The sequence below is a fragment of the Jatropha curcas genome, chromosome 2 (assembly GCF_041381405.1).
Source record: "Jatropha curcas cultivar XTBG-Jc1 chromosome 2, XTBG_Jcur_1.0, whole genome shotgun sequence".
NCBI classification, from domain to species: Eukaryota; Viridiplantae; Streptophyta; class Magnoliopsida; order Malpighiales; family Euphorbiaceae; genus Jatropha; species Jatropha curcas.
The window spans coordinates 22,750,205-22,775,153 of NC_143152.1; the positions used below are offsets into that span (position 1 = coordinate 22,750,205).

A 24,949-nucleotide genomic window follows, 5' to 3' on the forward strand; every position below is an offset into this window, starting at 1 on the left:
CGTTACAAACTCAATAATTTCAAATTACAAAGTTTGATATAATAATTTTTAATAGTTAAAACTAATAAATTCGTGATAATCAATAATAATAAATTCTTAATAGTTAAAACTTAAAAGCCATTAAAACCGATGTATACTTTGACAGTGAAATATATATATATATATATATATATATATATATATATATATATATATATAAATTTTTTTTTTAAGGATAAAACGGAATAGTTGGTTTAGTTTGAGCATAGTAAAAGATTGGCGGTCGTAAAATTGACAGTAGAAGCAGAGGTTTCGGTCCAAAAGCGCGAGTTAGCGGTCCATATTATTATTATTCCTCCTCGTCTTCGCCTCTTCCTCTTCCTCTTCATTTGATGTTTTTTATGGCGTTAAATTTCTCGCTCTTCTGGCTAATTTGCCACCAATTTCTCAATTTCCATTGAGACCCACTTCAATTTACCTATATCAAGTTTTTTTTTAAAAAATTAATTTCCTTAAATGATTATGATGGAGGAGGGATCGCAGAGGGCATTGATGAGGAACTTGCAGAAGGAGCAAGAGAGAGAACGGCGTCGTATTAGGGATAGGCAAAGAAGACAATCTATGAGTGTTGAAGAGAGGGAAAAGCATCTCGCTAGACGGCGTAGAAACTACCAACTCCGTCGTCAGAGAGCTGAAAATGCCCGCTTAGACCCTCGATTCAACCAGAAAACAGCCGCTGTCACCAGCACCATTATCACCAATTCCGTCTCCCCTATCAAAATTGAGGAATACGCACCAATATTTTCCGTCTCAAATGTTAATGTTAGTGCCCAATGCAACACTGGTCTCATTTCAGGGCACAGTAATTGTATAGGTGAGTTTTTCTTTCTTTCTTTTGATTTTCCCTACTCTTTTTTCTCAATAGAATATCTACAGATGATTGATAGTTATTTATTTAATTTGATTTAATCATTATTTAGGTTTGGAAATTCCTGCCAATAAATTAGCAATAGTACCTAGAAGATTGCGTTTAAACCATTTGAAACATCTGGCGAGATCACTTGATGATCCTGTGGGTATTTCTAATAATAATCACAGCATTTCTGTAGATTTGATCATTAAAGGAAACGAAAATGCAAATTCCAGTTGTAAGTTTTTCCTTTATATTTATGAATTATATTATAAGCACATAAGTTTCTTTTAACTTTTTGTGCTGGTTTTAATACAAAGCTTATACGTTCGAGACTCTGGTTCAGGTGTGCCTTTAAAAGGGTTAAGATTAAATCGTGTTAAACGGCTTGCCCGGTCATTAAATTCTGATTTAGAGAAGGGTACAAGTGAAAATCATCAAACCATAATGGAAGGTATGAATTGTGTATATGTGGGTATTTTTTTTAAAGGAAAAATATAATTTGGTCTCTGTTTCTAAAAACTAACTATGAAGTTATAAATCATGACTCTATTAATACTTTGGTTCTTCCGTCCAAAATATTATTAATGGAGAAAAGATGAAATTGATCTTGTAACAAAAAAAAAAAAAAAAAAAAAAAAAAAAAAAAAAAAAAACAAAAAAAAAAACAAAAAGTGTCTTTAAGGTGGAAAAATATAAAATTGGTTCCTAGATTATAGTCCAGCTAAGTATGAGAACTCTAACTTATGATTATGTTGACATGTTACTACCTTTTGGACGAAATGACCAAAGTGTTGATAGAACCATAATTTAGGGATCTCTTAGTTAAATTTTTTAAAAACAAAGATCCTCATGTGTTAATTTGATTTTGTTTTTTTCACTTTTTTAATTATTCAATTTGGATTGAAGTCTGATCCTTTATCATAGTGGGCAGGAATCTGCCGACCCGAGAACTTCAGCCTCAACTGCTGAGTATGAGTAACAGTCTGTCTAAAGTTGATCAACCTTACAGTGTTAGATGTGGAAATGAATGATTCTGCTCCATTGATGGTAACAATTATGGACACTTGATTTAATCTGAAAACTGGCTGCTGCATATGTACATGAAGAATTATGGTTAGAATGTTTGATGTGGTTCTTTGTGCTTTGTTCTCAGAATGTGCTTCCCTTCTAAGCTATTGGAGGAAGATGAGGATTGAAATTCACTAAGCTCCTTGTCATTTTATCTCGATTAAATACACGTGAGTTTCATTTCCAATGATGCTTTTACCATCGTAGTATATACTATGTTTTATTAACTTGAACACTGAATCATTGGTTTGTTTGTTACGCCTTTGCTGGAGGTTATTAAGACTTGGTGCAAAAAGGTTTAACTTTGTTTTCTAATTGTTGAATTATCAGAGATTAGGTTTTTGGGAGAAATTAATTCTCTGTTTCTTATGTATTTGTGATTTACATGTAGGTGTACGTATACACATAAACCTACAACTATATAGAAAGTTTGTGATAAAGGAAATAAATCATGTAAGAACATATAAGTCAACGCTATCTCTCAAGTTGGTGCATAGGTATTGCACATTCCCAACTTGCAAACCAAATTGTGGAATTGTTTGCTATTAAGTCCTTTAGTAAGAACATCTGCAATCTGATTATCCGAAGTTTCACGAGTAAGCTTCAAAATACCCTGGATGGTTTTTTCTTTGATGAAATGTCTATCAATCTCTATATGCTTTGTCCGATCATATTAAACAGGATTTTGAGCAATACTAATGGCTAGGGATGAAAGTTAGACGGGTATCCGCTCTACTCCAATCCGTTTAATGAGGGTACGGATAGTTATCAATGAGTTTGAGATGGATACGGGTAGTGAAATTACTACCTACAACGGATACGGGTAGGGTACGAGTATTAGACTTTGGGTACCCAATACTAATCGCTACGGATGAAAGTTAGACGGGTATCCGCTCCACTCTGATCCGTTTAATGAGGGTACGGATAGTTATAAATGAGTTTGAGATGGATACGGGTAGTGAAATTACTATCTACAACGGATACGGGTAGGATACTTGTATTAGACTTTGGGTACCCGTTACCTATTACCCACTATAATAAACGATTTTCACCACAGTTACTCGTGGGTACCCTACCCATTTATTAGTGAAAAATAATTTAAAAAAATTTGGATTTAGATAATTTAAAATTTGCAGATGACCTATCCGTTTAAGGGCTACTTTAAATAGGTTTGGGACGGATACGGATAGTAAAATTTTAAACGGGTTTGAATATGGGTACTTAGATGGATATTTAAATGAATTTGGGACGGATATGGGTAATAAAATTTTAAACGGATATGAGTATGGGTGGTTCAAAATTCGCAGGTATCCGCCCCGCTTCTATCCCTACTAATGGCAACCTTGTTATCACAGATCAAAGTCGAACCTTCTCCTTTTCGGCATTCACAATTCTTCCATTGTCTTCCTTAGCCATAAGAATTTGCAAACCCTTTGAGCCATAGTTCTATATTCCGATTATGCACTCGAATGTGCTCCTACAGCCTGCTATTTACTTTTCCAAGTAACTAGGTCTCCTCTAACAAAGGTACAATTACGAGAAGTTGATCTCCTATTATCTGGAGGATCTAGCCTAGTCAACATTAGTAAAGGCTTATGTTTTGAGGTGACAATGCTTAGAGAAAAGTAGACCTCTTCCTAGAGCAGACTTTAGATATCTTTAATGCGAAAGGCAACTTCAAGATGAGAACTATAAGGATCATGCATATATTGACTAACTAGACTTAGAGCATATGCTATATCAGGTCTAGCATGTGAGAGATAAATCAATTTGTCGACTAATCTCTAATATTGAACCAAGTCAACCGGTGCTCCCATTCTTGCTTGTAACTTGTGATTAACTTCGATGGGAGAGTCAGCTGGTTTACAACTCAACATGCTAGTTTCTTTCAAGAGATTCAGGATATATTTCCTTTGAGAAAGAAAGATCCCCTTATCTGATTAGCAACTTCTGTACTCAAAAAGTATCTTAGACTTTCCAAGTCCTTAATCTCAAATTTTTGAGCCAACAACTTTTTTAAGCGAGCAATCTCTTCCTCCTCATCTCCAGTCACAACCATATCATTAACATGGACCATTAGTAAAGTGATCTTACCATTATAGTGTCTGATGAACAAGGTATGATTATTTTTACTTTGAGAAATCCCAAAGGAAATCATGGCCTTACTGAATTTATCAAACCATACTCTAGGTGACTGCTTCAGCCCATACAACGCCTTTCTTCAATCTGCGAATATTACCTTTGGTTTTCTCATCATCAAAACCTGGGGGAATATCCATGTACATCTCTTCTTCTAGATCACCATGCAAAAAAGCATTTTTTTGCATCAAATTGATGCAGGCTCTAATCCAGGTTGGTTGCATAGGACAACATGACTCTAATAGTGTTCATCTTTGCAACTGGAGCAAAAGTATCTCGATAGTTCACCCTATAAGTCTGAGTAAATCCCTTTGCTGCTAATTTGGCTTTATATCTTTCAATTGTGCCATTTGCCCTGTGTTTTACTGTGAACACCCATTTGCATCCCACTGGTTTCTTCCCTGATGGAGTAACAAGTTCCCAAGTTTCATTTTTTGCCAAACTTTCATCTCCTTCGCAATTGATGCTTTCCATTTTGGATCTTGATATGCTTCTTGCCAATTTTGTGGAATAGAAACAAAAGAAACAGACAATACAAAGACTCTATAGGAAGGAGATAAAGAGTCATAAGAAACAAATTGGATATAGGATGTTTGGTGCAAGTTCTAACCTCTTTTATAGAGCAATGGGAAGATCAACATCATCAAAGACAGGTCCAAAGTTAGGAATATTAAAGGAATTGCATCAGAATTAGAATCAGGAGTTATAGAAGACTCAACAAATGGTTTTTCAGGAGCTGATTGCAGAGAGCTGACGGTTGACCAGGTGTATCATGCGTGATGGTATTAACCTTCTCTCTTCGATTGTGCCTCTTTAAATCCGGCATGTCAAGTCTACCTTTTTTTTGTTCATGCTCATTACTAGTGTTTAGATTCGCAAATTGTTCAGAAACATATACAGACGTAGGAGCTAAAGGAGCTTTCTCTTCTATCCTAATCTTCCTTTGAAGAGTAGCTAGGAAGAAATAAAGCTCAAACTCTCTAAAGGCCACATCCATACTCACAAAGCATTTTTGGATTGGAGAATGATAATTCTTATAACCCTTTTGAGTAGTAGAATAACCAACAAATACACATTTCAAAGCTCTAGGTTCTAACTTGCCTCCATGCGTAGGATGAACAAAACGAACACAACCAAATACTTTTGGAGGAAAAGTATATGAGGTATTACCCTGTGAGGGTGCTATAGGGCTTTTAAGGTTCAGTGTCTTTAAGAGGCATCCTATTAATGAGATAAGCTGCAAAAAGCTCTAGAAATTTCTGGTGGTATGTGGGCCCACATGCCTCGTCGGATGGCTGCCGAATTTTGGGTATGGTCGGCAGTAGCTCATCCACCTAGAGGGGGCGGTGACAACTCAGTCTCCATCCTAAGGGTGCAATAGGCTTGACCTAACCTAGGGTTTTCTCTCTCTACTGATTTTCTCTCTCTTTCGTAACTGAAAAAAAGGTTAGCATAGCTCTGATACCATGTTGAATTATCAGAGGTTAGGTTTTTGGGAGAAATTGATTCTCTATTTCTTATGCATTTGTGACTTACATCTTGGCATAAATATACGCAAAAACCTAGTATATGTACTCATAAACCTACAGCTATGTGAGAAATTTACAATAAAGGAAATAAATCATATAAGACAGTAATCAACTTGTGCAAAAGGGTACTACTGTATTAGTGTTTATATAAAGACGGTAGGGGGAGGAGGTATTAAAAACTTTGATTATAATGATAATATACTTTTTATACCACATATACTTATATATGGAGGCAAGGATTGAGATATTTGGACCATTATTACTTGAATAGGTGTAAAAAGTAACAAGATAACCAAAAAGTATCTCCTTTATAGTCTGAATTGTATTCTTTTGGAGAAATTTTGTATCACATATTGAACTTCAATTTAAGATGCTTTCATAAAACCTCTTAATGTCGCAAATAACATATAATACTATTTTTAATAACTCAATTTTTTTTTACTTTTCTATGAAAAATATTTGTACATCTGAAGTACATTTTGTTTTTTTTTTTTACCTGCTTAATTTTCTTTAAAATTACTTTTAGAAAACCATATTTTAAGAAACTAAAAAACCTAGCTTTTCTCAACCATGATTTGTGCTTTAAATATTACAAACACAGTTTGCAAAAGAGCAGCCTAACAAAAATGCGAAACAGAACAAATTGGCAATGCTTCTAACTAGTGCACTGTACATAAATAAATGAATATATTCTGAGAATTCTATTACTTATTTAAGTTTAAAATGATAATATAATAAATTTTTAATCAATGCATTATTGTTAATAGAAAAATGGAGATCCTGGGATGCATTAATAATCAGAGGAACATCTAAGAAAATCACATAGCAAGTGTTAACAAGAAAAATTTGTTTTTGACATGTGCATTCAAAATTGTGGTAGATGCTTTTTGATAACTGTAAAATTATTTTGTGGGGGTGGGGGAGTCTTTTGCCTCACAACTACATACAGAACTAATGTAGCAAGTATTCGGCAATACATATAAGAACCATAAAGTAATTCGATGATAAGAGAACACACTTTTGGTGGATGCCATTGGGTTACAAAATGCTGCTTGGCAGAAGCCCCTTCCTGTTCAGTAGTTCTGCACTTGCATATTAATAATACTTTGATTGGTGCAAAAGGATTATACTTTGTGTTTTCCATGTCCTTGCAAGTGACTCAATTCTTGGGTAAGTGGTGTCATATGTAATAGAACAGCACAAAAGAATGCAGTGGAGATTATGTGAAGGAATACTGAGTAGATAACCATAAATATCAGCAGAATGGCGGAGAGCTGTTTTTTTCAGCCCTTTAGCCTTGATCATGAGTTGTTAAAAAAAGTTCGTTTCCCTTGTAACAAGTAGTCTAGAGAGTTTGTCAACCTTTCTGCATAGCATTATCTCTGGTACTGCAAACAATAAGCTAAACATGTTTATTGGCTGTCATATTTAGTAGTAGTAATCTGTCATGAGTTTCAATTGTAGCACAGAGTTTATTTACTTGATAACATTGTAGAATTCCTTTAAAGAGACAGGGAGTTATCTTGGAGAGAGCAAATTTTTTCCATAAAATTCTTCAGTGTTACTATCCGTTTTATGCATTGATATGCATACTTTAATTTCCTTACTTTAAATTGCATTTAAACCTTTAGTTTTTCTTCATTTTTTTCAAGTTAGAAATGATGTTAGTCTATGTGGCATTGAGGTTGAAAATTGCTTTTCAAACAGCATTGTTTTACAGGTTGCAAGAGGCAACTTGAAATAGTTTAGCTCTTTGGGATTTTATCTATCTTTAATGGATCTAATTTACATGTTTAAGGAAGTCTTTTTCTCAACAACAGCACCAATACCAATGGTAGATGGACCTTCACCAACAATCTTCTCTAGGCTTTTGTTGGGAACTTTTTTACTAAGAAATTGCACTTCGCATTCTGTTCACAATTTTTCCCCCGGAAATGAACAACATTTTGTTTGATTCATTTGTTAATTTTCTACTAAGTATAGTGGACATAATAATATCCTTAATATATCATTTAGGCAAGGTTTTTCCAATTCTGCTTGGGACTTCAAACTTTCTTTGTATTGGATAAAGAGGTTGAGTGATTTTGTTCTTCCTAGCTAACCAAGCACCAAAAAGTTCAACCCCAGTCTTACATTGACTGTAGTGGTTATTTAGTAGATACTGTTACTTTGGTATCAAAACCATGTGATATATAATTTGGGAAGCATCAAACTATGAGCTACTAAGGGGAACTTGATTATTACAAGAAAAGTGACTTGCATTAGGATTGATAGAGTTGTACACTTAAAAATGTTGCACTGATTTGTGATTATGGATAAGCCTTGCGACCGTATGAATTAAAAATGACTTGATTTTCTTTCTGATGCACACAGACAGTTGCTTTAATTAATTTTTTTTGGTTAAACAATTCTGTGGATACCATGTCGGCAACTCTTGCTCTAGACAAATTTCATATTTTTCTTTCAGATAATTCTGTGTAGAATTGCAGGATGGAGAAAGCAAAAGCTGCTAGCACAGTGGACAATGGAGCATTGTGGATATACAGTTAGATGAAATTAAGTCAATTTTAGGCTACATGAAGTAGGAATGCCGAAGGCTTGAGCTCGATTTCGCTACCTCGATAATGGGGGGCTAATATTTTTCATTTTTTTATTTTTTCCTTTGGATTGGGGGCTTGTATTTTTCAGAAAAAGGATTTGCAGTCCTGAATGCAAATCCTAAAGACTAAAGACAATCAACAGATTTATAATGCATTTGTCATACAGATTTTGTAGGGATTATTCATTTGATTTGTTATTTTCTTGTGCCTGGCCTTTACAGATACAGTATTAAGCCTTATGTATGGGTAAGCATTATTTGGTTTTAATTGAAAAGTCAAATTGAACCCCTTATCTCAGAATTTGGTTTGGTCCATTTGAATACTCAGTTCAGTTTTGATTTAAAAACCTGAATTTTTAATTATTTCAATTTAATTTAATGTTCTTATACTGAACTAAAATAAAGTGAATTGAACCAAATCGGAATGTAAATATTTAGTTTGTTTTCAACAATTATTTTGGTTGTGTTGGTTTGTTTGTGGAAAAAAAAAAAAAGAATTAAATACCAAAATGAAAAAAAAGAAAATCATATCAAATCTTTATAAAAAATTCAATTGGTTTGATTCTCTTCATAAAAAGTTCCATAATTTTATTTTTAATAATTTTTTATTCTAATCGGAATCAAAATAGAACCGATGTCACCCTTAATTTATGTCACTTTTAGTCTTGTAAGTTGTCTGTAATCCCTTTTGAAAGTGATAGAAATTTCTGGAATCAATGGAGAATCTCTGTTCCGCCAATGGTAGTCAGGCAGGTTAGGTTTTGGTAGCCCAAACAAAGTTTTCATTTTGTTATATTTACACCTCAAACAAAGTTTTATTAGCTAATTCTTTTGGTTTTCTAATGTATAAAAAATTAAGGCCTAATACGAAAATACACCTTTGAATTTCCTCCATTTTCAAAAGAGGATTATTTACATCCCTATATTTGACCATGAATTACTAGTCTGTCCTCTTTTCTTTTTTTTTTTTTTTTTTTTTTTTTTTTTTTTTTTTTTAAATGAACTAAAATATCCCTGCATATTGATTCCATTGCACTCTGTAGTCCTTCCATTTATTTTTTAGCCAAGAAGCCGTTAAGTTGTTCTGAAAAGTCTAGAATGTCCTATACCCCACACTACGTCGTATTGATAATAGGCAAAAGAAAGCATTGGACAGAAAAGGATTGTCCAGTTTTCCATTCTCCATCTTTGTCTTCTTCTTCTAACGAACGAAAAGCTCTCAATTTTTTTTTTCCACGCTAAGGATCAAAAGAAAGGGAAATTTGTGGGAGTTCAATTTAGGAAAGAGTTGTGCATTCGAAAGTTGTTTACTTTAAGGCTACAGGTGAAGGAAAATGGTCATCTAAGAGATATGTTTTGTTCATTGGTCTATTTAATAAGTTTGTTATTAAAGTTCAAATTTTTAGTTTTGGAGTTCATTTTGTCATGTTATTTTGTTTGATGCGTTTTGTTTTTTATTTGCTTGCGATTTGAAATTGAATGAGTTAAGATGCTAGGGTTTTGTGTCTGTTTATTTTCTAGATCATGATGCTCTGTTTTTTGTTCTAGTATGGCTCTACCACCATATTACACTCTTTTCGTTACATATGAAGGGCGACAGGGAACCATTGGCAATGTAAATCTTGAAAGGTACTCCTATATCATCCTACTCACCAATATCTATGAGCTTTTTGGTATAGAATCAAGTTTTATAGAGCTTGTATGCGGTGTAGCTTTTGGGATTGACAATGATGATGATGTGATGTTAATGTTTGAAATATATAATGATAGTATTGAAGAAAAAATTAAGGTCATAGTGCAACATTTTCTACTTGTTGTTGATGGGCCAAGTCAAGTTGTTGAGAACAATGTGGGTAATAGTGTTGTTGAAGTGCTAAGTTAGGTTAGTGAAAATAATGTGGGTAATAGTGGTGTTGATGTGCTAAGTCAAGTTGCTAAAAAAATTTGGGTAATAGTGGAGGTAATGAAGGTGGAGAAGAAACATTTGCACCAGGAAACATGGGGAATGTTGAAATGGGAGAGCAGAGTTAGGTTGGGGATGGAAATCAAAACTCTAGTGAAGGGCACATTAGTATTGAGGGTGATAGGGGCAATATAGGAGGTATGGAAAACAATGAATAAAAAGAAAAAATGTAGGAAATGTTGGTTCAAGCAGGGGCAAAGGGAAAGAGGGAGAGGGATAGGAAGCACTACTATATTTAATTCAAATGTGTGAGGCAATTTGATGCAAGAGCAATCTAGAAATGGATATTGGATGCCACAAAGGGGAAGGAACATGATGATTAACATGGGCAGGGGTCGTGGTATTGGAAGAGGAAGAGGTAAAAGGGGTAGTGTAAGGGTAGGCAAGCATGGCAAGGGGTAGGGGAAATGGAAATTTTGAAAATGGTAGTGATAGCAATAGAAGGGGAAGGTTTGAAAATTCAAATGAGAGGGCCAATGTGGGCCTAGGCCCTAGTACGAATCCCATTGAAATAATTTTTTAATACTAAAAAGGTCTAAGCCATAGGCCCAATCTTGATGAAAACCCAACTCAGCCATCATATAAATATTCCTTTAGGCAAAGAATGACTCCTACTACACCTACTCCTTTATTAAAAGATGGTGAAGATGATAGTGAAGATGATGACTATGGATGGACTGAGAGTGAAGATGATGAACTATGTGTTGCTGATTTAGAAGACATGTACCAGAATCTACAATTCATACTGGAGAGGTTGTGGATCCTTTTGTTGAGTGTGATGCTGATGTGATGACGGAATGCATACAGTGATGTGGACTCTGGAGTAAACATAGAGTTATCGAATAGTGAGGGTGAAAATGATAGTCAAAATGCACCTACATGCATGAAGAGAAGGGACCTATTCAAGAATGTGATGCAAATAAGTATGTCCCATCAAAGACAGGAGATGTTAAGTTTGAAGTTGGCTAAGTTCTTAGTGGTGTTAAAGTTTTAAGAGTGGCAATAAGGGACTATGCTATCAAAGGTGGTTATGTAATTAAATGGGACAAAAAAGATAGGATGGGTTTACTATGACTTGTAAGGTAAATGGTTATAAATAGAGGTTGTATGCTTCCATTTTAGCTGACCAAGTGACTTTTATGATGAAAACCCTTCAAGATGAACATGTTTGTGTGAAGTCTCTTGGGAAAGAAAACCTTAATGTAAACACAAAATGGATTAAGAGCAAGCTTATGGTCTAACTTTCTTCTAATTTTAAGATGAGCATGGAACTTAGGCAAAGTGGGCTTAGCAAAAAGTTGGGCATTGAACCTAAATTATGACGGCTTTATAAAGTAAGAAGCAGTGCAAAGTTGGAAGTGGGTAGAGATCACGAAGAGAGTTATAATCACATTAGAAGACAATGTGAGGCTTTATAAAAGTATAATGAAGGAACTTTTATCAATGGCAATACCCCTTTTACTTTTGGCAGACTATTTATATCCTTCAAGGCATTGAGGGATGGGCTTACTAAAAGAGATACATGCTTTTCATAGGCCTAGCTGGATGTCACTTGAAAGGTTCATATGGAGGAATATTTCTAGCTGCAGTTACCCTAGATGGGAACAAGGGTGTTCTACCTATTGCATGGGCTATGGTTGAAGTTGAGAATCATTCCTCGTGGAGTTTCTTTCTTGATTGTTTGGTATAATGTATTGAGATAGCTATGGAGGAGAAACCATAAATCTTTATGTTAGATAGGCAAAAATGTATATCTAAAATAAGTCATTGTCAGCTTGAATTATTGTTCTTCTATATTAGAGTATAATGCCTTTTTTTGTTTTTGTTAACCTAGCAGGGACTTGTGGAAGTTGTGAAAAAATAATTCCCAAATTCAATTCACAGATTCTGCTGCAGGCATATTTTCATGAATTTCAAAAAGGAATTCCCTGGACTGACTCTGAGGAAGGAATATTGGGCTACTGCAAAGGCAACTTTCATTCAGGAGTTTAATATCATTCTAAAAACATAGGAAAACTTCAAAATGGCAAATCTTTAGAATGGCTTCTCAAGACACCTCTACATCAATGGGCAAGACATGCTCATAAGACCTATGTGAAGAGTGATGACTGCACCAACAATATGATTGAGTCTTTTAATATCTGTGTTTGAAAACTTAGAGTGATGCCTATTGTCAATCTATTGGAATGTCTGAGGAAGAAGTGCATGGTGTGTTTGCATAAGAGGCTAGAGAGAGTATCTACGCGGGAAAGGAAACTTACTCCAAACTATTTGAAAGAAATTAAGAGGATTATGGAAAACAAGAAGTGTAGGATGTTACCTAGTAGCACAAATGAGTTTGAGATCGTGGAGGGTGCATATGCATTTGTTGTAGATTTGGTTCAAAGAACTTGTAGTTGCCAATGGTGGGATTTGTCAGGTATCCCTTGCAAACATGCATGTCTGGCCATTTAGGGTATAAAAGAATTAACATAGAGGATTATTGTGATCCTTACTTCTCCATCTCCAAAGACATTAAAGCATATAGAGGCATTATTCATCCAATTCCAGAAATCAACTTTGAACCTCAAAGTGAAAGTGATAAAATTCTTCCACCAAATCTAAAAAGAAAGCATGGAAGTTCTAAACAAATAAGGATAAGACAATAAGGTGAAGCACTTGCTGTGATTGTCAGTATTAAGGCAGCCATAATCAGACGCAAGAGATGTGGCTAGCCAGGACACAACATCAGAACTTGTGATGGGCCATCTCCTTCTCAGGTAATTTAATGTAAATTTTTAATTTTTTAGGTTAAGGTTAGCATATAATACTAGTTGTTTTTTCATTTCATACAGAGGGTGGGTAGGCAACATAAAAGTTCTGCATCAACAATAGAATGAGGACCTTTAAGACCTGTTACAGATAAGGGCAGATGTACAATGGGGGCAATAGGGGCACTTGCCCCCACTGGTTTTTACGGTTTAGTTTATGGTTTTTTACATTTTAGTGTATATAACTATGTTAAATTATATTTACTCCATCAGTTTTTATCTTTTGCCCCTGCTAAATTATTACTTTCATATATTGCCCCCACTAATTAGATATTCTGTACTCACTCCTGCTTGCAGAAGAGTAGCAGCTGCATTATGTGCAAAAAGCGGGTATGGGATCTTTTTGGACATATACCCTGTTTTTTGTTTTGTGTTGTTAGAATTATGTGATGTTGTTAGTTCTTTTTGGTTGTTAAGTTTGTGTACTATTAGTTCTTTTTAGTTGTTGAAAATATGTGATGTTGAAAATTTTTAGTTTATTTGTGCATATAGGGAGATAGATGGACAAACAACTAGATGCAAATATATAGCAAACAGTGGGGAAATTATGTAACTCTTTCATTTTGGATATGTAACTGGAATTTTATATGCAACCTTTTTTAAGGCAATATGTAATCAAACTTCATATTTATGCAATATAGCTTATTTATTACTTTCATTAACTGCTAATTTAATGTACTATTATAATTATTTTAGCCACTCAATTTCTTTAAATAAAGTCTTCATTTCATATAAAATCAAAGATACAGTGGTCTAACTGGTAAAAAAATTAAAAAAAAAAACTTAATCTATCATTTCTATCCATAAACACCAAAACTGTGACATCCTACTGTATCGAATCGTTGTATAGAGTCGAGTTGAGTCGGGCTGAACCAAAACCCAGTTCGAGCCAGTAGAGTCATGAGTGGGGTAGTATGGGATTTACTATAATAATGATAAGAAGTGGACTTACTTAAATAAAACAAAAGGATCAAAGTATAAGGATTAGGACTTACTTGCACTAAACTATAAAGCTTAGGTATTAAGTTGTAACCTAGTGACAATTGAGGTACCATTTGGTAATTTTACACATACAATCAATGATATTTTGGAGCCTCCCCGAGACTTCCATTTCACTTTCCCTTCTTCATCTTTATCTTCATCTCCTTCATCTCCTTGACTCATCTTCTTTTCTCCACCTTCTTCATCTTTATCTTCATCAATAGTAATGGTAGTCAAGCATTAAATTCAACCTCTATTCTATCCAAGTAAGTAGAATTTCTTGAATTTCATAATTTAGTGATATTTTAGATTATTCATAAGAGTTCTTATGTATAGGAGAGGTGAACTCAAAGGTAGAAGCAAAAGGAAGCTAAGAAGAAGAGTTAAAGCTCTTTTGGTGGAAGGTTTGATATCTCTTTTAGTTTAACAAATTTTCTTGCATGAGAATATGTGTAGTGTGATGATAGTGATAAGATATGTTGCTGAATGTTGAGTAATAGGTTTGAGAATGTTGATTAAGCATGGGATGCATTGAATAAATGCATTGGATATTGAAATCATGCTGAAACAGGTTTGTTGGAAAACTGACCAGTAACTTCAACCTAAATTTGAACCTGTGTACCGATCGAATTAGGACATGGTATAGAAGAGTTATTTGTTCCTTTATGTTTTAGCTGTCTATGAGCTTTGGAATCACCTCAATTGGACTTATCAATTGAAAGATATGCCCAAAATAGTATAAATTGTGCAAAATGAAAACCAACAGCTGGGCAGACTGGAAGTTGCTGTTTTAGCTCACTATTTGACTCCTTTACCCACATATTTCAGAGAAGTGATAGAAGACATATTTTTACCCTAATGTGTTAGCTAACCATAGAATTTAGAAATACCTGAATTGGACTTAAGAAGAAAGAGTTATGCTAGAATTTGTGACACATGTACAGGCTGCCCTAGCAATTTATCAATTGTTTCTACCTTACATGTAAGTTCTCAATTGTTTGCATTATTACTCATTAGATGTTACTTGTATTTGTCTACGAAAAAAAGCATGAAACAGGTTAGAAACATACAGAATGAGATAGCATACAGGTAAACAGACTGGTTTATGACTTTCATGAATAATTTAATATGTTTATTGTATTATTGAAATACAAATAATATGCTCCACTGAGGTTAGGTGGAAACCACATAGATAAGACTATGTCACGACATAGGATAGCAGATCTGTGCCCCATACAGTTTGGTACTCCGGCTATAGGCCGTTGAGTGGATATGATTTATATAGGGGTCATAGTAGCCCAGCCATACAGTATTCATCTAGTTTCATCCAGTTCTTCTTATCACTTAGGTTTCATTGTAACCTTATAGAGCCATACAGTTATGAAATTGTGTTATTTCTAAATTATACGATGTTTAATAAAAAAAATTGCATAATTCATACAACATAATGAACAGCAGGTAAGATCATGAAAGTATATTGATATGTGTGATTACATGTTTATTTATTTATTTCTTATTAAGTTGAGATATCCATTGAGCTTTATTTGCTTAGCGAGTTACTTGTTTTAACTCGAAGGTTCTAGGTCTGGACCGTAGAGAGTCATTGTACAACTGTTGCAGTTCATCGTTGGAAGACCCAGTCTTCAAGGTAGCTATTCATTTTGATATTTTGGTTCTGTCTATACTTATCATGGCATGTACAGGGCACATAGTTGGGCCCATTTCATTTTGGAAACTAGTATAATGTCTTATACATATTAAGTACATATCTATATTTTACTAATGTAAAAAGCTACAGCATGATATATTATTCAGCATACATAAGGATATCAGCCTGAAAGGACATAGGTTCAACCAGCTTGTAGCGTCTCGGTTTGGTTCATTCGGATTTATGGGTGAACCGGGAAGGGATGTTACAAATTTTGGTATCAGAGCGTAGTTTATTTCCTCAGGCTTGCATGCATATGCCATTATAGTGTACATGCCATGACTACCCTAATGAACTAAGCAGTTGTTATTCTTTTAGGAGTATGTCACAGGAAGGTGAGAGCGAGTCACATGCCTCCAGAGTAGTGGAGGGTGAGGCTCCAGTGGCACCAGGTCAGGAGGTACTGTTAAAACAACTTACAGATACTTTTAGACAGATTGCAGGGGTCGTACCTCAGGCACCAATGGTAGTAGACAGAGAAAGGAAGCCCCCACTAGAAAAGATAAGAAAATACAGTGCAAAAGAATTCAGAGCTAGCAAGGATGACAGTCCAGAGATAGCTGATTATTGGTTAGATGGTACTTTGAGAGTCCTGGAGCAGTTACAGTGTACACTAGAGGACAAGTTGATTTGTGCTGCGTCATTGCTGATAGATGAGGCATACACATGGTGGCATACTGTTCAGCAGAGAGTACCAGCAGAACAGCGTACCTGGCAATTCTTTTTGGATGAATTCAAGAAAAAGTTCATCACAGAGGCTTAAGGTATAAGAATTCGCTCTATCTCCTGAGCTGCCTCTACCAAAGCTGAGAACTCTCTGAATCTGGAAGCTACCACTCCCATCTGAATCTCATCGTTCAGGCCTTCCTGAAACTTTTTATACCTCTCGGCCTTTGTAGCCACTATCCGGTCACCATACCTGCTAAGTCTGGTGAATTCTCTTTCATATTCTGCAACTGACATTCTATTCTGCCTAAGGTATAAGAAACAGGTTTGTTGGAAAACTAACCAGTAACTTCAACCTGAATTTGAACCTGTGTACCGATGGAATTAGGACATGGTATAGAAGAGTTATTTGTTCCTTTATGTTTTAGCTGTCTATGAGCTTTGGAATCACCTCAATTGGACTTATCAATTGAAAGATATGCCCAAAATAGTACAAGACGCCAGCGGTCTCAGCAGAAGAGAGACTAGACTCAGAGTGCACCCAGTACATATCCGTCAGAGAGCAAGAGATTCAGAGGTGCTAGTACTTCAGCTAGTTCTAGGCCTCCCTTTAGCCAAGGCACAGCTAGGGGTGCTAACGCGCCAGCGGTATCAGTCGTGGCTAGTTCTGCCGGTGGTAGTCGAGGTTCAGGCAGAGGAGCTGGTAGAGGCACCGGTAGAGGTGCAGAGTCAGCCGGTTATACTTTTCCACCTTTTGAGCATTGTGGCAGACGGTATGGTGGAGATTGTTGGATGGTGACTGGTAAATGCTGGACATGCGGAGCATCAGACCATCAGAAGAAGGACTGTCCTAAGAGGGCAAAAGTTCCTACACAGTTCATAGCAGGCAGAGGTAGAGGTGAGATCTCTAGAGGGCAAAGACAGCAGTCAGAGACTGTGGACAGACTTGATACCAGAGTTCCCGCCAGGGTCTATGCCATGCGAGCTAAGGAAGATGAGGAAGCTCCAGATGTCATAGTTGGTGAGGTTTCTTTATTTGATCATACAGTTTATGCTTTAATTGATCCTGGATCATCACATTCATACCTCAGCATACCGAAACAATGGGTTAAAGGGCTAGCAGTTGAGCATGTGAGTCAGGTTATTTTGGTTACTAATCCATTAGGAGATGTAGTAATAACCCATACAGTGATCAAAGGATGTCCAATTGTTATTCATGGAAAGGAGTTTCCAGGAGACCTTATGGAATTGCCATTCAGAGAATTTGATGTTATTCTGGGTATGGAATGGCTATCCAGACATCAGGCTATAGTTGATTGTGCAAAGAAAAGGGTGACATTATATACAGCAGTAGGGGAAGAGATTACAGTCGTCAGGAAACGACGCGATTTTCTGGGTAATGTGATATCAGCCATGGCAGCAAAGAGATTAATTCAGAAGGGTTGTGAAGCATACTTGGTATGTGCACTGACAGTAGAGAAAGAAAAGTCAAAAGTACAAGACATACCAACAGTGTGTGATTATCCAGACGTGTTTCCAGAAGAGTTATCAGGGTTACCACCAAGGAGAGAAGTGGAGTTTACCATAGATGTTTATCCTGGAGCAGCACCAGTATCAATTGCACCTTACAAAATGGCACCAGCAGAGTTAAAAGAGTTGAAAATTCAGCTGCAGGAATTATTGGACAAAGGGTTCATCAGACCTAGTGTATCACCTTGGGGAGCACCAGTGTTATTTGTAAAGAAGAAAGATGGATCACTCAGACTGTGCATTGGCTACAGACAACTGAACAAGCTGACAATCAAGAATAAGTATCCATTGCCTCGAATCGACGATTTGTTTGATCAGCTAAAGGGTGCATGCATGTTTTCTGAGATCGATCTCAGGTCAGGATACCATCAGTTGCGGATAAAGGAAGAAGATATCGCCAAGACTGCCTTCAGGACCCGATATGGTCACTATGAATTTTTAGTAATGCCATTCGGTCTCACAAATGCACCGGCAGTTTTCATGGATCTCATGAAGTGCGTGTTTCATCCCTATTTGGATCAGTTCGTGGTGGTGTTTATAGACGACATTTTAGTCTACTCCAGAGACAGGGTTGAACATGATAAACATTTACGGATTGTACTTCAGACACTGAGGAATAAACAGCTATATGCTAAGCTCAGGAAGTGTGAGTTTTGGCTGGAAGAAGTTTCTTTTTTAGGACATGTGGTATCATCGGAGGGTATTAGAGATCCTAAGAAGATTGAAGCTATTGTTGATTAGAGACCACCCAGGAATGTCACAGAAGTTCGAAGTTTTCTGGGTTTAACTGGCTATTACAGAAGGTTTGTAAAGGGATTCTCCATCATTGCATCACCATTAACAAGATTGTTGAAGAAAGAGGTTCTATTTCAATGGGATGATAGGTGTCAACAGAGTTTTGACACTTTGAAGAAAAAGTTGACTGAAGCACCAGTGTTGACCTTGTGACATCCTACTGAGTCGAGTCATTTCATGGAGTCGAGTTGAACCAAACCCGGTTGGGGTAGAATGGGTTATTAAGTGGAGTTACTTGAGTGAGAGAAAAAGATCAAGCACTTGGGTGAGGATTGATTTGCATTAAAAGATTGAGCTTGGGTATTAAGTTGTAGCCTGTTTACAATTGAGGTACCATTTAGGAAGTTTTACATAAAATCCCTTGATTTTTGATGGCCTACCCGTAATACTCATTTTCACTTTTCCATTTTCATGTTTATCTTCATCTTCTTCATTTTCTTCCTTTCCTCTTCCACCTTACTTTTAATGGTAGTTAAGCCTTAACTTCAATTTTTCTTCTATCCAAGTAAGTAAATATTCTTGAAGTTCATAATTGAAACAATTGGTGCTATTGTTTTAGAATTCATAAGAATTTTTATTTATAGGTGAAAGGAGTTCTAAGAGTGTAGAGAAAAGAAGCTAAAGAGGAGCTTAAGCTTTTGGAGTGAAGGTTTGATATCTCTTGTTATTTTCCATTTTCTTTGCATGAGAATTGTGTGGTGTGTTGCTAGTGAGACTATATTGCTTCATGTTGAGTGGGAGGACTGGTAATGGTGAGAAACAGGGGAGAACAGGGGAGGTATTGAATAAATGAAGTGAATATTGAGTTTATGTTGAAACAGGTTTTGCTGGAAATTTTACCAGTAACTTCATCTTGATTTTGACCCCATTTAATGATGGAATTAGGAAGTGTCATAGACGAGTTATTTGTTCCTCTATGTGTTAGCTTTACATGGGTTTTTGAATCATTCAAATTGGAGTTGTATATTGAGAGATATGACCAAAAAAGTACAGACAGTGCAGGCTGGAAGCGCGCGCGCGAATTGCATGACGAGTTCGCGTTGCCTTCTCGCGCTCGCGAATTTGAACTACGCGCTCGCGACTTTCACCTGAAACTCTCTGACTCTCATTTGGCACATCTCGCGCTCGCGACTTTCAAGTGCGTGCTCACGACTTGTGCACGCAAACTCTCTGACTCTCATTTGGCACATCTCGCGCTCGCGACTTTGAAGTGCGCGCTCGCGTACTTGGCCCTTGGCTTGTAAGCGATCGCGACCTTCATCGCGCGCTCGCGAAATTGGCTTGGGAACTCACTGTCTCTCATTTGGCACTTCTCGCGCTCGCGACTTTCAAGTACGTGCTCGCGACTTGTGCCTGATAACTCACTGTCTCTCATCTAGTGCATTACGCGCTCGCGACCTTGCAAGGCGCGCTCGCGACTTGTGTTTTCATGCATTTTTGGACTTCTTTTTCAATGCAAATTGTATTCCTTTGCTTCACTTATATGCCTCCAATCATTTTAACATCAAATACAACATTAGAACATGTATCAAAACAACATTCAAGCATGCAAATGATGTGAAATCAAATAAACATTATGAAGTTATGAACTATTAATATGATGTTGTGTTATATTATTGACATACCAACATTATGCTCCATTGAGGTTAGGTAGAAACCATGTAGATAAGGCTATGTCGCGACATAGGATAGCAGATCTGCACCTCATACAGTTTGATACTCCGGCTACAGGCTGTTGAGTGGATATGATTATATATGGGGCATAGCAGCCAAGCATACAGTATTCATCCAGTTTCATACAGTTTTTCTTATCACTTCGGTTTCACTATAACCTTATGGAGCCATACAGATATCTTGTGTAACGTCCCATTTTTCTGTGTCTGAAATAGTAAGTTATCGGTCTGTGAATAGTGCCATCGGTCCGGGAATAAGTATTATTTTGGTCCGGAAAAATTACTATCTATGTGTTATATTTTATTTAATATTTTTGGAGTATGTATACATTATTTTTATGGGTAGAAAGTAAGTAATGAATATTTTTTGGAGAAATTAGAGAATTAGTGAATAGTGAATTATGCTGTTATATTAATTAAAGAAATTACAGAAATTATTTTTATGGAGTAAATTTGAGATGGTGTTATATTAATTAAGGAAATTAGAGGAATTATTTTTAAGGATTAAATTTAAGAATTTTTATGGAGATAAATAATATTTTGAAGGAATTTAATTTGGAGAATATTTGTAGCCATTAGATTGAATTACATTGCTCAATCCTAGCCATCCAATTTTGGTGAAAGGACCAAATTACCCTTTAGTCAACTCCATTATTTGAGCAACATGTTTTCTTCCTCTTCCTATCCATCTAACGTGAACTTCTTTCTTCTTCTCCTCCATTTTAACTTGAGCCTCTCTTTCTCTTCTCTTTGTTTTCTTCACTTATACTCACTAAATCCACCAATTTGACACCATTCAACTTGATCTAATTAATCAATCTTTGAGATTAAAGCTTGAGAAATGATATTTGGTGAATAATTTCAAGTAATTAGGAGGACAAAGGGTGGAGAACTTCCTACCAAAGACAAGGGAAAACTAAGGCATCAAGAGTCTTATTTAAGCTTGTTAGAGCTTATGTTTAAGGTAAGTGTTCATAAATCCTCTTACCTTATTTAAACTTTTGATTTTGTGAAGTTTATACTATTTGTGAAAATTGGGAATTTTATATGAAATGATTTGATTATTGAATTTTGGTGGTATAAATGTGTTCTTGGGAGATTTCTAAGCATGCTTATATGTTGACTTGATAAGGAAAACAATTTCTTCTTCATTCTTCAAGAGTGGCAGAACCTATTGATGAATAAAGCCTTAAGTTTTCTTGTTATTCTTTGTGGATTTATGATCTTAAGATGATATTTGATGAGTATTTAGTATGTGGTAGAAATCTCTACCTTGTATATGATGTAAGTAAGCTGAAATTAGGAAAAAGTGTTATTGGGTGTGATTAAGGACTGTTTTTCGATCCTTTTCATTTTCCATTGGTGTCTGAGTCCTTCATGAAAGTTTTAGGTCTACTTCTTAGCTTTCCAACCCATCCTCTTGTGTCCAAGTTGGATACATATAGCTCAACTTATGGCTAAAACACCTAAACTGACTCTGTTATGACGGGCTACATGCATCACTGACTTGAGTGCCCATTTTGACCACTATAATGATAAGATTATGTTCTGAGTTCTTCATCAGAGTTGTTTCCTTGTGTCTTGATACTTCTCTGGTTTTGGATTGGTTTGATTTGAGTGTTTGGATAAGTAGGAATTTGATAAACATTGAAATTAGTTCTGCTGAATCAGGTCTGGACTATTGGTCAGTGTTCCTAGCTTTTTTTTGCCATCTTAAAGATTGATCTGGGCTGTGGTCCCTTCATAACATTTGTAGTATTTTGTCTTAGCTTTCTAATGAATTAAACATCACTCAATTTGGAGACACATAACTTAAGTTATGTCTTAAAAACCTAGCAAAGGTCAAGGTTATATTAATGCTGAAAATTTTCTATGTCTTAAATCATAGGTTTATTTGGATGAAAGTATGTATAAATCATGTGTGATGAAGTTCTCTTGATTATTTGTATGTTTTAGCATTTATTTGACAAAAATAAAACATAAGTTTGAGAAGTGTTGTAGTGGATATGTTTAAATGGATATAAATTGAAAAAGTGTGGAATTGGTTTAGATAATGCATGATGAGGGTTGAAATGGATACTTTTGTGCATAAGAGTTATGTTAGCATGCTTGATTGGAGAAGCAAATTCCTCCCCTTGTTTGTCATTAAATAAGCAAATTCCACCTAAGGGTACTAAGGTTTATTTCATTATTTTATATATATGATATAAGTATGATTATTTGATAACTTTTATATGTTTAGAGTTTGAACAAAGAAATGGGTATCTAAGGTGTATGTGCTTTGAATTTTGAATAAGGAAAATATGATTTTATATGATAAGAAATTTCTTATGATAAATTTCATTATGACTTTAAGAAAGTTTTAAAAGAAAAGGGATTTATGATAAATTTCCTATATTACGTAATTATGTTTAAGTATATGAGTTACTTAAGTTCTGAAGTAAGCTTACATGTATGATTTCATATGATAAGAAATTGTCTATGTTCAGTAATTATGTTTAAGTATGATTCTAAAGTAAGCTTACATTATGAATTTAGGAAGACTAATGAATAAGACAAGTTTTCTGATAAGTGATATGAAGTAAGAATTAAAATAAGGATTTTGGGCTCTAATATACTTAGTGTGAATTTGATGCGTGATTTGATTTTATTCTGTCTGATGAGCATGCTCGGCATTTGATGCCATTCTGATAAGAAGCTATGATCATATGCTAGACACGTGGGTGTCTTCTGTTCTGTTAGGGCGGACGCGCTCTATATGTTCTGAATCTGTTCGCGACCTAAGGCCATTCTGAATCTGTTCTGAAAACCTATCTGCTTCTCTTTCTCCTAAGTGTATGAGAGCCCTATGGAAAATATCTGTAATACAATTAAACGAATGAGATCATATTATTTTAGCAAACATTACTTTGGAAATTACTGATTATGTTATCAAATGAATTTTCAAAGCATGATATTTCGGTACATGATATTAAAAATAAAGAGTATATGTATTGGTATAATGTTTAAGTAATGAATTTATGATTTGAAAGAATTATTTATGTTATTAATTATAAGTTTATTTGAAGGAACCAAAGTATTTATGATGATAAAATGTCTTAAGTAAAGGATTTATGGTATAAAGAATTAAATTCTTTATGTTATTAATTACTAGTATATGTGCTATTTGTTTTGCTATAAATGGAAATGTATGTTGAATTTTAATGCATTTATGATTGTAAATAATTTTATGAAATTTGTTTTTAAGTAAGTTGCCATCGCAATTTTGGTAAGTATGTGAATTATGAGCACCACTGAGTTTTATACTCAGCGCGTCGATTTTTATCACGCGTAGGTTGAAGATCGTGGTTGCTACTTGAAGATTTGAAGAGTAATATCAAAGCAGAAGTGACTAATTTGGTAGTAGTCGATTGAGATTTATATAATGAAGAATGATGGCATGTATAATTGTTACATTTTCAGATATTATGTTATTTGAAATATAATTGAAGTATGTAATTATAAAGTATTTTGATGTATATATTTGGAGAGAAGAATAAGATTTATTAAATGATTGAATATGAAATATTTGAAGTCAGTTGATACGATTAGTTCATTAAGACTTGATAGATATAATGAATGCAATTAATTGATGGATCTAAAATACTATTGAGGATTTATTCAGTTATAAAAATATAAAGGTGTTGTTATGTTATAATGATTATTTGGAGATGTTGGAAGTTTAGAGTTTAATTGAGAGTATTTTGTATTCACATGTTTGGTGAGCTCAGTTTTTATAGGGATATGCTTACAGTATTTCTGTAGGATTTTTCCCAATGTATATATATATAAAAAAAAAAAGATAAGAAAATGAAATGAAATTGCTATTATAAAAATAAAAAAAAATTTACTTGTGAAACTGGTGACTACTCAGTTACTTCTAATTATAAATTTTAGTTTTATGATTTATATGTTAAGTTAAGACGGTGTCTCCGGCACCGAATGTGGCATCCGCCGTCGGGTCTCTCGGGACTGGGCGGCGGGTGTTACATCTTGACATAACATTTCATGAATTATACAATATATTATAAACAGTACAAAAGATAATCAGGTATCATGAAAGTATCATGATGTGTGTGCTTATATGTGCCATATGTGTTTACATGGTTCTTTCTATACATGTATGTGCTTAATTGTTTCTTTATCTGTTGAGATATCCACTGAGCTTTATTGCTCAGCGAGTTACCTGTTTAACTCGCAGGTTTTGAGATTGGACGGTAGAGAGTCGGCTTACAACTGCTGCAGTTCATCTGTAGAAGACTCAGTCTTCAGGGTAGTTACTCATTTGGATATGTATCTTTGTCTACCCTTTTTATGGCATGTACAGGGCACTCAGTTGGGCCCATTTCATTTTGTAAACTAGTATCATGTTTTGTAAATATAAATTACATTATTTTTGTATACAGTATCAGCATGCTATTATATTCAATATACATTATGATTTAAGCATGTCAGGCCATACAGTCAACCAGTTTGTAACGTCTCGACTCGGTTTATTCGGGTTTACGGGTGACCGGGAAGGGGTGTTACAGACCTAGCCAGTGTTAGGTAAAGAAT

General features: G+C 35.1%; 1 protein-coding gene across 3 annotated transcripts; it reads left to right on the forward strand.

The window, feature by feature from the left end:
* The first annotated feature begins 250 nt into the window (after positions 1 to 250).
* On the forward strand, positions 251 to 8,425 carry LOC105635566 (zinc finger CCCH domain protein). Of its 3 annotated transcripts, none has more exons than XM_089718063.1 (6): positions 251 to 853; positions 960 to 1,127; positions 1,236 to 1,343; positions 1,817 to 1,939; positions 2,046 to 2,130; positions 8,096 to 8,425. In XM_089718063.1, exons 1-4 carry the CDS (start codon positions 496 to 498, stop codon positions 1,921 to 1,923), a joined length of 741 nt encoding a protein of 246 aa, XP_089574189.1. In that variant the 5' UTR covers positions 251 to 495; the 3' UTR covers positions 1,924 to 1,939; positions 2,046 to 2,130; positions 8,096 to 8,425. The 3 variants fall into 3 exon arrangements, with proteins under 3 accessions (XP_089574189.1, XP_089574188.1, XP_089574190.1); XM_089718062.1 differs by having other exon boundaries at positions 8,118 to 8,425; XM_089718064.1 differs by having other exon boundaries at positions 1,824 to 1,939; positions 8,118 to 8,425.
* Positions 8,426 to 24,949: the final 16,524 nt, after the last annotated feature.

Excerpts from the sequence above, each read along its gene's own strand:
- LOC105635566 (XM_089718063.1), top strand. The coding sequence starts at position 496 with ATGATTATGATGGAGGAGGGATCGCAGAGGGCATTGATGAGGAACTTG. Across the intron at positions 854-959 it reads AGGGCACAGTAATTGTATAG|GTTTGGAAATTCCTGCCAAT; the intron begins GTGAGTTTTTCT and ends ATCATTATTTAG. Across the intron at positions 1,344-1,816 it reads TCATCAAACCATAATGGAAG|TGGGCAGGAATCTGCCGACC; the intron begins GTATGAATTGTG and ends CCTTTATCATAG.